This window comes from Populus trichocarpa, chromosome 5, assembly GCF_000002775.5.
Source record: "Populus trichocarpa isolate Nisqually-1 chromosome 5, P.trichocarpa_v4.1, whole genome shotgun sequence".
In the NCBI taxonomy this organism is placed as follows: Eukaryota; Viridiplantae; Streptophyta; class Magnoliopsida; order Malpighiales; family Salicaceae; genus Populus; species Populus trichocarpa.
The window spans coordinates 4,643,268-4,658,901 of NC_037289.2; the positions used below are offsets into that span (position 1 = coordinate 4,643,268).

At 30.1% G+C, this 15,634-nt stretch overlaps 1 protein-coding gene across 2 annotated transcripts; it reads left to right on the top strand.

Moving 5' to 3' along the window:
- Positions 1 to 12,557: 12,557 nt before the first annotated feature.
- On the top strand, positions 12,558 to 14,808 carry LOC7479176 (transcription factor bHLH94). 2 transcript variants are annotated; one of them, XM_024601119.2, is made up of 4 exons: positions 12,558 to 13,224; positions 13,732 to 13,837; positions 13,991 to 14,160; positions 14,443 to 14,808. In XM_024601119.2, exons 1-4 carry the CDS (start codon positions 12,823 to 12,825, stop codon positions 14,554 to 14,556), a joined length of 792 nt encoding a protein of 263 aa, XP_024456887.1. In that variant the 5' UTR covers positions 12,558 to 12,822; the 3' UTR covers positions 14,557 to 14,808. The 2 variants fall into 2 exon arrangements, with proteins under 2 accessions (XP_024456887.1, XP_002306288.1); XM_002306252.3 differs by having other exon boundaries at positions 12,570 to 13,224; positions 13,732 to 14,160.
- Positions 14,809 to 15,634: the final 826 nt, after the last annotated feature.

The following is a 15,634-nucleotide window of genomic DNA, read 5'->3' on the forward strand; positions in this document are numbered from 1 at the left end:
ATTGACTAATGATTAATCTTCCCTGTCAATTCCACCCTTCAAGGATGCAGTTTTTTTATATGGGACTTCATGATTTTTTTGATTTGTTTATCATGGTCCCATCATTTAGACCACGAGTTTGGTGGGATAGACCAGGTTGGCTTGGTTTTTTATTATAATATTTTTGTGACTGTCCTTAACTGCTGGGTTGTTTTAGAATTCAACTTCATCATCTTTTTTTATTTCTCTTCTACTGGGTTAACTTATTCGCATGATCTATGTCATAGAATTTGGTTAACCTGCCCGGTTTGTTACTTGTTTTTTTTTAATTGATTTTTTTTTCAATTTCATCGATTTATATTGAATTTGTTAGAGGTAGACTTCAACTTTTTTTTTTTTTTTTTTTTTGCATATTGGCCTGTCCCAGTCTCATTACATGGATTGTATATTCAACATACTCACTTAGGTTAGCTCACGTCGGTTTTCTTTCTTTACTTTTCTTTTTCTTTTTTTACTTTTTTTCCCATTTAATTGACTAGAATGTTAGTTTCGTCACCTTTTTTGTTTCATCAACTTTTTTTTTTGCAGGTTCCATGATTCTTTTTTTATTTAAATTAATCCATTTATTATTGTTATCTAGTTTTTTATTATCTAATTAAGTTATATGATTTTTTTGCCGAGTTAGGTGTATGTCTCGTGTCGTGTTTTTGTTTACTTTTTTAAAAACACATTTACATTACCCTGAATATTTTTTTAATATATATAAAAATATCTTGGCCTTCCGATATAGCATAGACCTAGAAATATAGTTTTAATTATAAAACCAACTTGACTGCGAACCAAACACATGGATGGAGCCAAGAAGAGGATGGGAGGAGCTATGATCCCTCGAAACTAAAAAAAAAAAAAAATGATCTCCTTTTGTAGGACATTTAGAACAAGTTTATCATTATTCATTTTGGTACATAATAATAATCTTCTCAAAAATAAAATAAAATAAAAAGTTATGTTTCGGTCTCCAATTTCCAATTTATTTTATTCATAACTCTGCCACATGCTACTTTTAACATTAAAAACACTATTTTCTTCTTGATCCTCTTCTTTTTTTGGAGTTGATATTTTGATACTCTCCGAGTTTATTTATTAATAGTCTATTTTTTTATTAAAATTAAATTAATTTATTAAACTTAATTTTTTTGAACGGCAATTACAATACATAAATATTATTTTTATCTTAACATTATTTTTACAAGAAAAAATACAGACTCGTAGTATAGCACATTACTATGCCTGTATCTTGTATAATTCGTACTGTATGAGTGAACATCACGGGATCGAACATTTTCTAGCAAGTTGACTGGCAAGCTGCATGTGAAGTGGTCAGCCGTGACGTTTCACAAAAAAATGAATTGTACGTAACAAGGATTTTGGTAGAAGTGTAGTGGCTAGGTGCATGGGTACAGATGGAATTATCTAGCCCATTCGAAGCCCCTTGAAAATATAAAGTTAAACAGGACAGGCACTCTACTGTCCTCTTCCCGACACCTTTTTCCATCATTTCAGTTCCTGTCTCGGCGATGAATTCTTGTCACTGGGCCTAGTCAGGACATGCCGAAGCAACCGTGTGTAGACGCCCGTGGCTGAGGATTAGGCTCGATTTAAGTACTCTTTTCAATTACACAAAACAAGACAAACTTACATCAAATCTAGCCTTTAATCACGTTCAATAATTCAGAAAACAACCAGTCGAGCAGAACAGGGTTCTAATATCGGTGCCGTAATCCCTCTTAAATTTCAGTCCTAATAATGACGAGGGTTTAATTATTGATTACGCTTAATTGATGGGACTCCATTTTTTTTTATTTTTCTTTTTGCCCGCTGCTGTAAGCTTCTTTTATTATACGGCTGCGGATTTTCTCTGCAAGAAGGCACCGTGTGATATGATAATTAAAATTAAAAATAAGAATTGCAAGAAGGCACTGTGCATCCACTGTTTTGCCCTTTCAAGAACAAAAAAAACCTTGATTGTTCGGTCACTAGAGGTGGCCTAGGCGGCTGAAGACTATTGTAGCAGGCAACGCGCTGTTCACTGTCTTAGAAAAACTCCATGGGCTAGGCGCGCGGGCTTTTACTTGAATGACCGACATTTATTTTTAAAGGTTAGGCACACGAGCTTCCACTTCTTGTTTTATATATATTTTAAAATAAATTCTTATTTTATTTAGATAAGTGATTTAAGTGATATTCAAGAAATCATTCAAACTTTTTTGTTGTAATATTTGCACTTTTTTGAATAATTATATAGGAAACTAATATAAATAATCTTTTTTTTTAAATTGTACATGAATAGTCTGAGGATAATATATATTTTTGTTATTTTCTTAATTTTGATTTTTTATATTGTTTTCTTGAATTAATTAATTATCCTTTTACTTTTCATAACGCCACATGAGAATATCAAAACATAATATTTTTTTTCTTGGTTGAGAATTTCTATACGATAAGTTTTTATTTAAAAAACCAAGTTTTTTTTATAAGAAAGAAATACTTTTGTTAAAATAAAAAATAACAAAAAGAGAGTTTTGGATAAGGAAATATATTTATTTTAATTGCTTTGAGTTTTTATTCATATAATATAAAAAATTCATGGTTTCAACAACATAAAAAAGAGAGATTTTAACTGTAGAAATACATTTTTTTACTCCATAATGTAAATTATTAAAATTATTACGAGATACGTTTTTATATATATATTTTTTATTTTAACAGCCACAAAGTTGAATAATCTTTTTTTTTTAGAATGAACTGGTGGCACTGTGCGAGAGAAAAAAAAAATCTAAAAGAAGTGCTTTTTAATGATCAGATTGTGCTTGACAGGAAAAAGGAAAACTAAACCAAGATCATTAATGCCAAGTTTCTAAAGAAACGACAGAAAAAACCAAAGCTATCTCTATCAAAGTATCAATCAGTCATTAGTATATAAATATGTATAATAAAGTATTTAACTTCTATTTTAATCAAGTACCAGTTATGAAGATAATTAGCAATGTGAACACCCCCAAGACAAGTTGACGAATATGATGTTGCTTTGCTGTGGTTAGAATTTGAAGGACTATATAGGGCTTGGAAAAGCTAACAAAAAGTTTTACATCTTTCCAATGATTCACACTAATGATATGAAATTGATTCACACTCATAATATTTTATCTTTTAATTTTTTAAAATTATTTTTAATTTCAGCCTATTCAGAAAATATATAAAAATACTTTTAAATAAAAAATTATTTTTTTTAAATATATCATTTAGAACAAAATTCTAAACAGCACGATTTTCTAAGCCAATAAAGTTGAAGTACAGTAAGGTTGTAATAATTAAAATATTCATGTCTTGCAAATTGGAATGTTTGTCTTAATTATAATTCCCCGACCAAAGTATCCTTTATTTATTGCTCTCATTTCCTTGACATCAGGTGCTCTCTCTCTCTCTCTACCTCTCCTTTTCTTCATTGCTTTTTATAAATTTTATTTAATACAAAATTCAGTGTGATTCTTTTGTTTGAGAATTTATATCCACTTCTTTTTAATTAATTATAAGTAGTGGTATTAATTACTTCTTTTTAATAGGAATTTGCTGAAGGTGAGCAGTAGATACAAGTGGTGTTGGGATAAAAAATGTGATAGGTGGCGTTAGAGGCGGTATAAGTGTAGGAGAGGGTGATGTGTTTTAAGCTAATATCTGTTTAAACTTGTTAAAAGAAAAAATATTTTCATGAAATCGAAAATGATGAACAATGTAAATACGATTGGATGATAAATTAAGACACTGATACCTAAATGAGAGGTACTATAGCCTAGAAAAACTTAAGAAGATGAGTGAAAGTCTAATTTATAAGCATTATATGTAGAATGAAATGGAAAACATAGATACTCGAAACTACAAAGAAAACCATAACTATTAGTACCAAAATTCTGACTTGAACCATATCCATGATTTCCATAATTATAACCGTTATGATTATTGGTTTGCCAACCTCCATGAAAATGATCCATTCTGCTATTATTGGAAATGGACTGACACTGCTTAAAAAATGCTAAGGTTGTTGTGTTGCTGTTGGTAATATGGGAACTATCATAATAGATTGGTGAGAAGCCTTATCGAGAAACTCATATGTGAGTAGGTGGTTATGAAGGTCAATGTAGGAGATAAGGTCAGCCTTAGTACAAAAGATGGTCACAAGATCTTTAAAATCGCTGCACAACCCCTAAAACAGATATAAATTAATTTTTTCAATGGAGATTGGTCTGCTAGTAACAGCAAGTTCGTCAAATCCTTGGACTTCTGTAAATAGGTGCTGAGAGAATTATCATTTCGTCCTAAGTCTTGGAATGAACCATAAAGTTGTATAATTCATGAGTTTGATGAAGAAGTAAGGATTGTTTCCAAAGTTGTCCAGATGCAAAACTACAGTAGAAAGAGAGGACAAAAGTGCACTCATGATCAAGCGGTCTTGTCGCTTTCATGACAGATACAAAGGATTAAGAGTAGGAAATGACATATCAATAGAGATTCTATGAGAAGGGGGACATGGGAATGAACCATCAACAAAGGAATACATGCCTTGGCCTAATTAATTTGGCTTCATATGCATCTACCAATAAATAAAATTGGTGTTTGAAAGCTTTAAAGAGATTACCCGCTGAGTATTTGAAAGAATGATGATAGCGGTCTCATTAGAAAAAATAGGAGCAGCCATGAGAGATAGAGGAAAATCTGTAGAGACTTGGCTAGCAGCAGTAATAATGGACACACCAGAAAAAAAAAAAAAAAAGAGCATAAATTAGTGGCGATGCAGCATAGGAAAGAAGATGAGGGATTAGTGCAGTAGTTTGGTTTTGTTCAAAGTCTGTTTAGAATAAGAATATGAGAGATGCTCTAATACCAAGTTGAGATAATTGAGAGATTGATTTTGTATAATTGTAATGGTTTCTTAACAATAAGAGCATCCATCCTTTTGTATTTATATATTTAGGGTTGTTTACAATACTAAAAGTGGATTACACTACATATGATAACTAAGCTTGTGAAAGGTATTTACATATATAAGGACTCTCTTTCCATAATAGTTTGATTTGCAAAAATAAATGGTGGTTATGGATAGAAGGAAATAAATCATGTGTGGCAGCTTGGTTTTGTTAAGTTTAAAATGTTGGAAGTCTTTATTCTTTAAAATTTATTAACCCTCACATTTAGATTTTATGACATGTATGGTTCTATATAAATCCCATAAATTCATATATTTGATTCAAAGCACTTATTGAGTGTTTGAGAGTGTATTAATTTATATTTTTTGGAGCGTTTCACTTGAAAAAAAATATCAAATTAATATTTTTTTAATAATTTTTAATAATTTTAATATACTGATATAAAAAATAAAAAATATATCATTTTGATATATTTTTAAACAAAAAATATAAAATAATCTACAATACCAAACAAACATTTAGAAGGCCAGGAGAAATTAAAGTAATAGCAGGATGAGTACATAAAGTTTGTGCAAAACTTGACCAAAGAGAAATCCAGTGTGAAAGAACACAAACTGGCCTGAGATTAATACCCAAAAATGTTAAAAGAGAACACATTCGACAGTGAAGTGTGAACTTCATATTATATCAAGACGTAGACTAGAAAAGATCCAAATTAATCAAGGGGCCAGCTGGGGGCTTGCAATTTGGTTGCTATAAAGTCTATAGTAACAAGGAAAAAAATAAAAAATAATCATAAAGAAAGAGATTCATGACAAAAATAGTCATATATATACAGTAAATCATTATTGTAGGAATTAATTATTTGATGACCAAAGCATTCATTCTCTTGCGATCTTTCCAATATATGCTTAATTGTTTTCTTTTCTTTTTGAGAATCGATCAAGGAACGTTTTAACATTTTGCTGTGATCAGAAACATGAATATGCCCTAAGCTATCAGTTCTGTCTCTCTATATCAATAAATAATTACTAACGATATATAATATTTAATGTACATGTCCACGCAAATAATTAGGTCCATGTAGAGTTAGCTAGCAGACTGATTGATTCTTTAATTACATATAATGTCTCATTACGCTTAAAACTATTAATATAAAGCATAGCTAGATGTACAACGCACGTATAAACAAACTCCAATGTCTTATTACAGCTTAAAATTCGTGGAAATTAGCTAATATATATATATATAGTTAGGTACACCGGAATCCAAGGCGTGCTAGCTATATGCTATGGCTTGAATGGCCTGCCTATCAACTAATTTTGTATATCATAGAATAATTAACCTTGCATGTACGGACACATAGCAAGTTGCTGAACTATACTGAGACGTGAAACAAGTAATTAACCCGCAGTTTCATCTCTTTAAAGAATTAAACCACGGCGCCTTTCACTAATTCCGGTTTGAAAACACAATATTGTATAGCCATTTGGTTAAATCATACACGAATCGTTAAAGAATCTCGTTCATGGAAGTGATGGAAGGTTAAACTTTACTGGGAAAACAGTACTTGAAAAAATATTGAGGGATCGAAGAAGAGAGGGTGCATGCATGGGAGCTATATCATGTTTAAAATCGATATTGTTAAATGATCAGGACTATCCATCTTAATTTGTAGAAGCACAACTTTCTCATATATTACTTAATTAATGGATAACCAACACGTACGTACGTTGGTGTTCCTTCAATTCCAAGGAAAAGAAAATTATTAACATATTAACGACAAATTAAATAGTCGTCACGATATGAATTTGTTTCATGTAATTTGATAACGTAACAACCATATACTACAGTAGTTTTGATCACAGAATCTTGCTTAATTAATTATTTTCGTACAATTTAAATACTAGCCAGAGAAAATATGGCAAGACGTTAAAAAAGTTATGCATATGAGACACTGCCCAAGAAATACCCTAGAGGATTTAAAAAAGGGATAATGCTCCCTATAGAGATCAACTAGAACATTCCTAATTAATATTCAATGAATCTCACATACATATAATAATACAAATGATATTAAATATATTCATACATGCATGTCCATTAAATCAATACAAAAACGAATGATATAAATAGCGAATAATAACTTATGCTACTTTTGGGTAGCATGAACTCTTCATACTCCATCATGTATTAGTGATAATTATTTGCTTTCTACGTTTTAGAGAATTTTTTTTTTTGTCTAAAAAATTTCCCTTTTTATTGTGAAGAGTATTTTGACTTTTCAAAATATTTTATGCATGTTGCGATGAATGTTGTCTAGCACATGATGTACATGAAGGAATTATTGTTTTAAATATAAAAAAATCAAAATATAATGAAGGGGCAAAGCGAAAACAGGATAATTTTAGAAGACTACACACACGCACATATATTTTCCTGAAAATCAACCTTAAATTTATGGACTTCATCCTAAGTTCAAATTAAATTTGAAAATCAACCTCAAAACATGCATGTAAACGCTGTTATTCTATGTTACATTTGTATCTTTTGATTTGTGACAAAATGAGAAATGAATCGTCACAAAACAATCAAGACATACAAGTGGGATGCCATGAGCTTACACAATGCATATTGCTAGGTCGATTCTTGGAAAGGGAGTGCCTTCATTCTATATATATTACAGTGGATCAAGAACTACCCTTTGTTTTGTTTGGTCACACATGGATTCTCTAACATCTTGCTGTCTCCTACCACCTGCTACGGGCCTCTTACTAATCTAGAAAGACCAAAATTACATCACACCCGCAACCCAAGGGCACACCCTTACCTCAAACGGTTTCATTTAGGAATATATATTGGTGATAACTTTTTTTTTTCTCCCTCCATTAATGTGTGTTTCATAATATGGTGTATAGTACTTTTCAATTCAAAATATATTAAAATTTATTTAAAAAAACATGGGGTTAATGAATATTTTTGAGGTTAAATTAAAAGTGGAGTTCATTTATTTTTAGGGTTAAATTTATTAGAAATTATTCTCCAACAAAAACTCTTTAACATGAAATATTAATATGATTAAAATAAATTATGGATAAATGAATAATTGATTTTAAAAAAAATTCTTGGTTGGAGTATTTTTGTGAAAACCAAAACTTTTTATCTCACATTGAAATAATACAAGATTTTATTGTAGTGTGTGTGTGTGTGTGTGTGTGTATTAAGGATGATAATTTAATCTGAACTCGATGGATAACGACCTAACTCAACTCGAATAAATGAGTGTTTTTTGGATAGTTATCTTATACGATAGATAATAGATAGGGTATGACTATTATTAAACCTGACCCGAAACCCGCTTAAACCTATCTTGAAATATATATTTATATTATATAGATATATTTGTAAAACATTTAGATTTCTTTCTTAATACAATATGATATATACATATCTCAATATTGACATAAAACACAAGTGTACGCGCTCACACAATATATATATATATATATATATATATATATATATATATATATTAACTATTTTGTTTTTTAGTACTAAATAATAAGTAATAGTACATAATGGATACCCGTATGGATATCCAAGACCCAATGAATGGTTGATGAATATCTAATTTCTTACCCGATGAATAATAAATAGGGTATACATATCAAGAAATTTGACCCCCGCGGGTACTCATTATCATCCCTAGTCTATATAGTGGGAAGCTGAAGAGTTAAAAATGAACCCGTAGGGAAACCAAATCTTAAAGATATGAAAGGGCATAAGCAAAGTGAACATTAGGCTTAAGCCACATGTATGCTCGCTTGACTTGGTTCAGACCCTAGGCCTCGAGTTTGAGTTTGCTATAAAATATTTTTTTTCTTATAATGAATTATTTTTTGCCAGTGGGCTTGAGTTTGAATTTGTTATAAAATAATTCTTTGGCTAGTAAAAAATTAATTTTTATACTAGTTCATTTAGGCTATGTTTGTTTCTCGGAAACTACTTTCCGGGAAACCACTTTCCAAACTTTCCTGTGTTTGTTTGCTATTAGAAAAGTTGATCAACGAAAAATACTTTCCAGTCAAAGAAAAATTTGGCTTGGTTTCCAGGAAAGTGTTTTCCTGGAAAATTTGGGCGGAAAACACTTTCTGGAAGTTGTGAAAATTTTAGAAATGTCATATTATTTGCTGATTATATCAAATTTGGTCTTCAAACTTTTGATTGCTATATATATTTTGTTTTGAATATCTATTTTTCAATTTCATCTCTTAAAATTTAATTTTTATATTAACTTTGGTTCTCATTTTTATAATTGTTATTTGCTTTTTCCTTATCATTTTTTTATTGAAATTTTTTATGTATCAAATTTGGTCCTCATTCTTTTGATTGTTACTTATTTTATTTGAAATAATTTATGAAATGTTAATTATTATTATTTTAATTTATTCATCTTTTATTATTTTTTATTTTTTAGATTTGATCTCTATTATTTTGATTATTATTTATTTTATTTGAGATAATTCATGAAATTATATATTTTTTAATTTCATTATCATTCAAATTTTTAATTTGTAAGATTTATTTCTCATTATTTTAATAAACTTGAGAAAAATAAAACATTAATAAGTTATTTTCCAGCTCATTTTCCATGACATAACCAAACACTGGAAAGTGTTTTCCAACTTATTTTCCATTACACTATCAAACATCAGAAAATAATTCATTTTCTCGGAATTCACTTTCCAAAAGGAAATTACTTTCCAATAAACAAACGGGGCCTTAGTTTAGTAATCCCAAGAAAAAACAACATGAATAGTAACCTTCTTTGAACAATTTTATTATCTAAGTAAAAAACATATGGCTTTTAAAGCAAAAATATTCAGGTTTTTCACTTATTTATGGAGAGTAATTAAAGCACAAGAATTAATTGTGATAATTACTAGAATTAATTTTGTAATAGTTTTAGTTTTAAAAATTAATATAAAGAGAGGTTGAAAGAGAAATACTATGTACATCTTTTAGCAGCTTATTTGCCTTCTTCTCTGATTATAATAATAATAATAAACAATTATCAGCTTATTTTACATCTCATTTTGCTTTGTCTTTTGCCTATTTTCCCTCTATTTATAATAATAATAATAATATGATGAGGATGAGGATGAGGATAGCACCTATACTAAAACGGTGAAAATTAAAAGACTAACAAAAATCAACAGAAAATCAAAATCATCCATAAATATGCTCTCTCAGTATTATATTAAACACTTGTGAAAAAAAAAAAGATAAAAAAGAACATCTCTCTTTTCATCACAACATACAACTTCAATTCTCTCACGCAACTTGCTGTAAAGAAATTATTAAAAAAAAATTATTTTTTTTAACTTGGGTACGAGGTTAAAAACTCAAATGTTAAGAATGAAGTTTTGAGAGTGCAGTAAAAAGTATTAAGATAGTAAGTATTAATTAAGGATATTGATTAATTTAAATTTTAAAATATAATAAAAAATGATGTAATATGGACCTATATATAAATAATAATCATAATTGTTTCTTTCCTTTTATATATATATATATATATATATATATATATACACGGAATAAATTAAACATGGATCCAATTTTTTTTCTTCTTTAACATGTATATATATAGAAATCATTGAACTCAAGTTTTAAAAATATATTAAAGGCTATAATTCACAATAATATAATAGATGATTGTCCTTGTACCCTATTATTAACAATCTCTTCCTTTAATTTTTAACATATGCAAGCTTTCCACACAGAGTTCCCTACATGACTAATCACGTATTGATGAAGTAAGTTATAGGTTTGTATTTCATCATTCTAGAAGCCCATTAAAGAGAAATGATTTATTAATTACTATTTTTTATGCAAACTTTAACGTGAAGGGATTGACATTGACATCTAAAATTAAATTGTTCTACATCTAAAGTGAAGAAAGAAAAAGGTGATTAGACATGAGATTAAGACAATAATAACTTGAACTTCAAAATACGTTGTCTCGGGAAGAATTATCAGGAGATTTTTTTGAAGAAATTATTTATTTTTTTAGTTATTTATTTTATTAAGTTTAGAAAATAAAATATTGTGATTGATAATTTTATTTTTTCTATTTACTTTAGGAATTATTAGGATACCTTCATAATTATTTATTAGGATTTTTTTTCTCTCTTCAAGATAAACTTAGAACTTAGGAGTTGTATAAATAGAGTTGTTTAACTTATATTTTAATAGAATATTTAAAGATAAATATTTAATAATAAAATTTTAAATTAGAATTTTTGTATAATAACTTTATTTAACAGAATTTCATGTTGCTTATTTATTGCTCTATCTTTTTTTCGTCTGCATCAATTACTCATTAAACTAATAAATTTGATTAATTAGAATCTTGATACCATACATAATCTATAGATGTTACTAACTACAAATTATGATACATGGTGTGAAGCCACCCATGAAAATAAGAAATTAATTTAAAAAATGAGATTATTAATATAATAATAACAATATATTGATAATATGTATTTCTATTTATCAGTTTTCCAAATAATTTTAAATTTCTGAATAGTTGGTGCATACTTTCGGTTGTTAATCAACTAAGAAAAAAAGTCAATTTAAGTTTTTTCAATGTAACAGTAAAGATATTTTGTAGATAAGAAAGGGATAGAGTAATTTATAATACTGTTAATTATCTTTGTAAAGATATTTGATGAATATATATGATGAAAAGAAATGTGGTCCGTTATCACTTCAATCTTTGCATATCTTATTTTGCTTCTTTAAAAAAAAAATGATTTTGTTGATTTAAATTAACTTAGTTGATCTCTCTTGACTCACTATGAATTTTATATTTTACCAAAAAAATATTTTTTCAATAGATAAACAATGATTTTATTGGCATGATTTTTTCTGATAGACTCACAAACATTTACTGTTTGTCAGAAAAACTTTCTTCAATAATTCATGTTCTCTTGGTTATTTTTTCGGTAATGTAATCATCGATAGATTTACAGACGTAAAAGCAAGACAAATAAAAAAATATTATCCACTTTATTCTGTCAGTATTTTCATAGGCAAATATATATTATATTTCATTGGCAAAAAAAACCATTTATAATTTCATCGATGATTTTTTTAATATTATCAATGATTTAATATTTTCATTGATGATTAAACAATGGTAGTGATATTTCTAGTAATTATATTTTAACTCTTTAAAATATATTGATGAACTTAATCCGTTGGTAACCATAAGTAATTTTAGTAAAATATTTTTTTAATAAAAAAATCTAATAAACTGAGTAAAAATAATTTTAAAAAATAAAATAAAATATTTATTATAAATTTAAAAATTTATCATCCAAATACAATTAATCTAAAATTTATCGGTACTTGGAAAGCACAATTGAAATCCAAAACAAAATCAAGGGTGCCAAATCTTTCCAGTAAACGAAGACTTCTAACTTCAGATTGGTGAGTGAAAGAGAATCATATCTCAAGCACAACATACAAAACCTGTCATGCAACTTGCTGTCGCAAATGCATATTGGTAGACAAGGCCTGAATATTTTTTTCCTTTTAAAAGAAAACACTGAACTGTGTGAACCCATAATTGAAAGAGAGCCACAAACTTATTGTTCTTTCAAATTATTAGTCTGTCGGGATTGAACAAAATAGGCTAAAGAACCACTTGAGCCTCTCAAGTTGTTTTGTTCTTGTCCTCTTTTTCGCTCACTCGAGCCTTAATTTCCCAGGTTGAAAGAATCCTCTATTTTCAATAGTATTGTCGGTCTCTAGATCTCATGTTACTGTAAAAGAGCTTGAGAGAGAGAAAATGGCATTAGAAACTGTTGTATTCCAACAAGATCCCTCTAGTACTTTAGGACTAGGTGCAACATGGATCCATGGATTTGGTCTTGAAGGAGAAAAGGCTAATTACCATGAAACCCTAAACACAACAATCAGTAATATTGGATCTGATTTCCATCCAAATAATAACTGGGACACCAATAACTCTTCCTCCCAAGAGATTAGCTGTGCCTGTAAGGGCGGGTTCTTCACCGGAGGTAATGCTGCAGGCCGGCGAAAGAGACAGCGTCGTATAAGCATCAAAGATGAAGCAGAAGTTGCACATCAAAGGATGACTCACATTAAGGTTGAACGCAATAGGAGGAAGCAAATGAATGACTATCTTACTGTGATTCGATCCATGATGCCTCCCTCTTATGTTCAAAGGGTAAGGCCTTTTTCTCTTCTTTCTTTCTTTTTTCTCCTTCTTTTCATATCAATAAGATTGAATCCCTGTTCAAAAAAATATTAAGAGATATTCCGATCCACTTCACTTTGTCGGATAAACTCTTTTAAACGTAAAACTGCTTGTATGGCACCTTGTTTTAGGTTAAAATGTCTTGCTTTGCATTCACAGACGACATGACACCTTGGGGAATTGTTAACAGCCACTAAAACCTTTTTGGTAAAATGCTTTTCTCAATGCATCCCAGCATTGAGAAACACCTGGGGATCAAGTGGTGCAAAACTGTATTTAACTTTCTGTCAAGGTTTGATGGATTTTTTTTCTTGAAAAGTATGTCTCTGAGTAAAAGATGTTGTACTTGAAGGATTTAGACTTGTCGACTCTCAACCTGGATATTCACATCATCTTCAACCTTTCTGAGGTTATTATCTCTTCATTTAATTTCATGGAATATATATAATTTATTAGTTTTTTTATTTATTAGTGCAGCCAGATCAAGCATCAATCATAGGTGGGGCCATTAACTTTGTGAAGGAGCTGGAGAAACTTACCCAATCTCTTGAAGCTCATAAGCAAGTAAATAAAGTGCAATCTGGTACAAACTCCAATTGCTCTTCTCTCTTCTCGGATTTTTTCTCCTTTTCTCAGTATTCAACTGCCAGTTCGACGAATAAACAAAGCAACAGCAACAACTCATCACCAAGTACTGATTCAATGTTGGCTGAGAAGCAACCAATTGCCATTGCAGATGTTGAAGTGACAATGACCGAAAGGCATGCAAACCTCAAGATACTATCAAGAAGACACCCAAAACAGCTCTTGAAGATGGTGACTGGATTGCACTCTCTTGGCCTTTATACTCTTCACCTAAATGTAACAACTGTTGGTCAGATGGTGTTATATTCTTTTAGTGTTAAGGTTAGTAATCTTTTCTTTTCTTTGCTTCTTTTGATACTTAAATTGGTTTTTGATTTTAAATGATAACCATATTTAAAGGAAGTTTTACTCTTTAACCTCTACTGTTACGAGTACATTGATCCATCCAAATGAAGTATAATGATGCCAAATGATCTATTTAGCTGAAGTAACTTGCATATATAGAATAAGTTTCTTGTTACTTTAATAAATTAGAAGTCCATGTACTAATTAAATATCGAAACTTGTGTTAAATATCGAAACTTGTGTTTGATTTTGAGGCAGGTTGAAGATGAGTGTAGATTGACTTCAGTCGATGAAATTGCAGCAGCTGTGCATGAGATTGCGGGTAGGATCCAAGAGGATGCTATATCCAATTGCATGCCTAGCAGTGAATAGAGACTAAGAGTCTCTCCTTTATCAGTATCTTAAATCAATAATGATTTCTATTAATTGGTTGCCTAAACCTGATCAAAGGGCAACTGATCATGTGTGATGTTGTTGTTTTCCACCTCACCTACAGTGGCAAGTTTAGTGGAACTTAGCTTATTGGTGGCCGTACCCTTTTGGGGGGGTTATGTTCTCTAGGAACTTTTGTGTACTATGAAATGGTTTAGATGTGGATCGATGCTCTTGGTTTGATTGGATCTTCTTTGGGGAGCAACATTAACTCAAAGGGGTTGCTACAATGCCTGTGTGTTTCTAGACCACCAAATCTGTTTTTGTATTCAAATCCATGACCGGATTGACACGGGCATTGTGCTTGTGTCCAAAACACAAGCATTCTAGACACACTAGCTACTGGTTCAAATGCCATGCAAGATTACTACCTCTTTCTGTCTATAAGTTGAACATTAGAGGCCTTTATGCCTTTATGTTTGTTCTATTATCAAAAAAGAAAAAGGAAAAAGAGCTTTGTGTTTGTGTGTTGTGGCCGGGGGCTTGGGGTGGGGTGGTTGCTTAACACTAGAATACAAATACAAACAACATGAAAAAAAACACAAATTAAAAGTGAAAACAAAAGAAAAAAACCCAGGTCCAAGGATGCATCATTGTGGGTCGCAGACTATATGCCTAAAAGTTGGAATGATGGCGCCCCTTGCTTTCCCACAGATATTCAAGTGTTCCCGTTCAGCTTTTGTTACGACACTGGAATAATTTCCCTTTTCCTTTAACGGATGTGATTTCAGTCTCGAGTTCCACCTGCCATATTGGACAAAAGTTGGAGATTCTTAGATTTGGAAAACAGTGTGTGTGTGAATGAATTATTCGATTCCTCTTTCTGTCAAGGAAACAATTACTTGAGCAATAAAGGACTTTGGCCTGGAAACTTGAGAGTTGACGAGCTCAAGTTAAATTGTACACATCTTTTCAAATTTTCAACGTAAAATCATTACAGGCTATGTGGTCTTGTTTCTGACATTGGTGTAGTTGTCATTTTTCTGCAGTATTAATGTTGTTTTCTCATTTCTCCACT

Bases quoted from the DNA above. Each gene is read 5' to 3' on its own strand.
- LOC7479176 (XM_002306252.3), top strand. From the start codon at position 12,823: ATGGCATTAGAAACTGTTGTATTCCAACAAGATCCCTCTAGTACTTTA. The intron at 13,225-13,731 runs GTAAGGCCTTTT...TTATTAGTGCAG, and splicing joins CTCCCTCTTATGTTCAAAGG to CCAGATCAAGCATCAATCAT. The intron at 14,161-14,442 runs GTTAGTAATCTT...ATTTTGAGGCAG, and splicing joins TATATTCTTTTAGTGTTAAG to GTTGAAGATGAGTGTAGATT.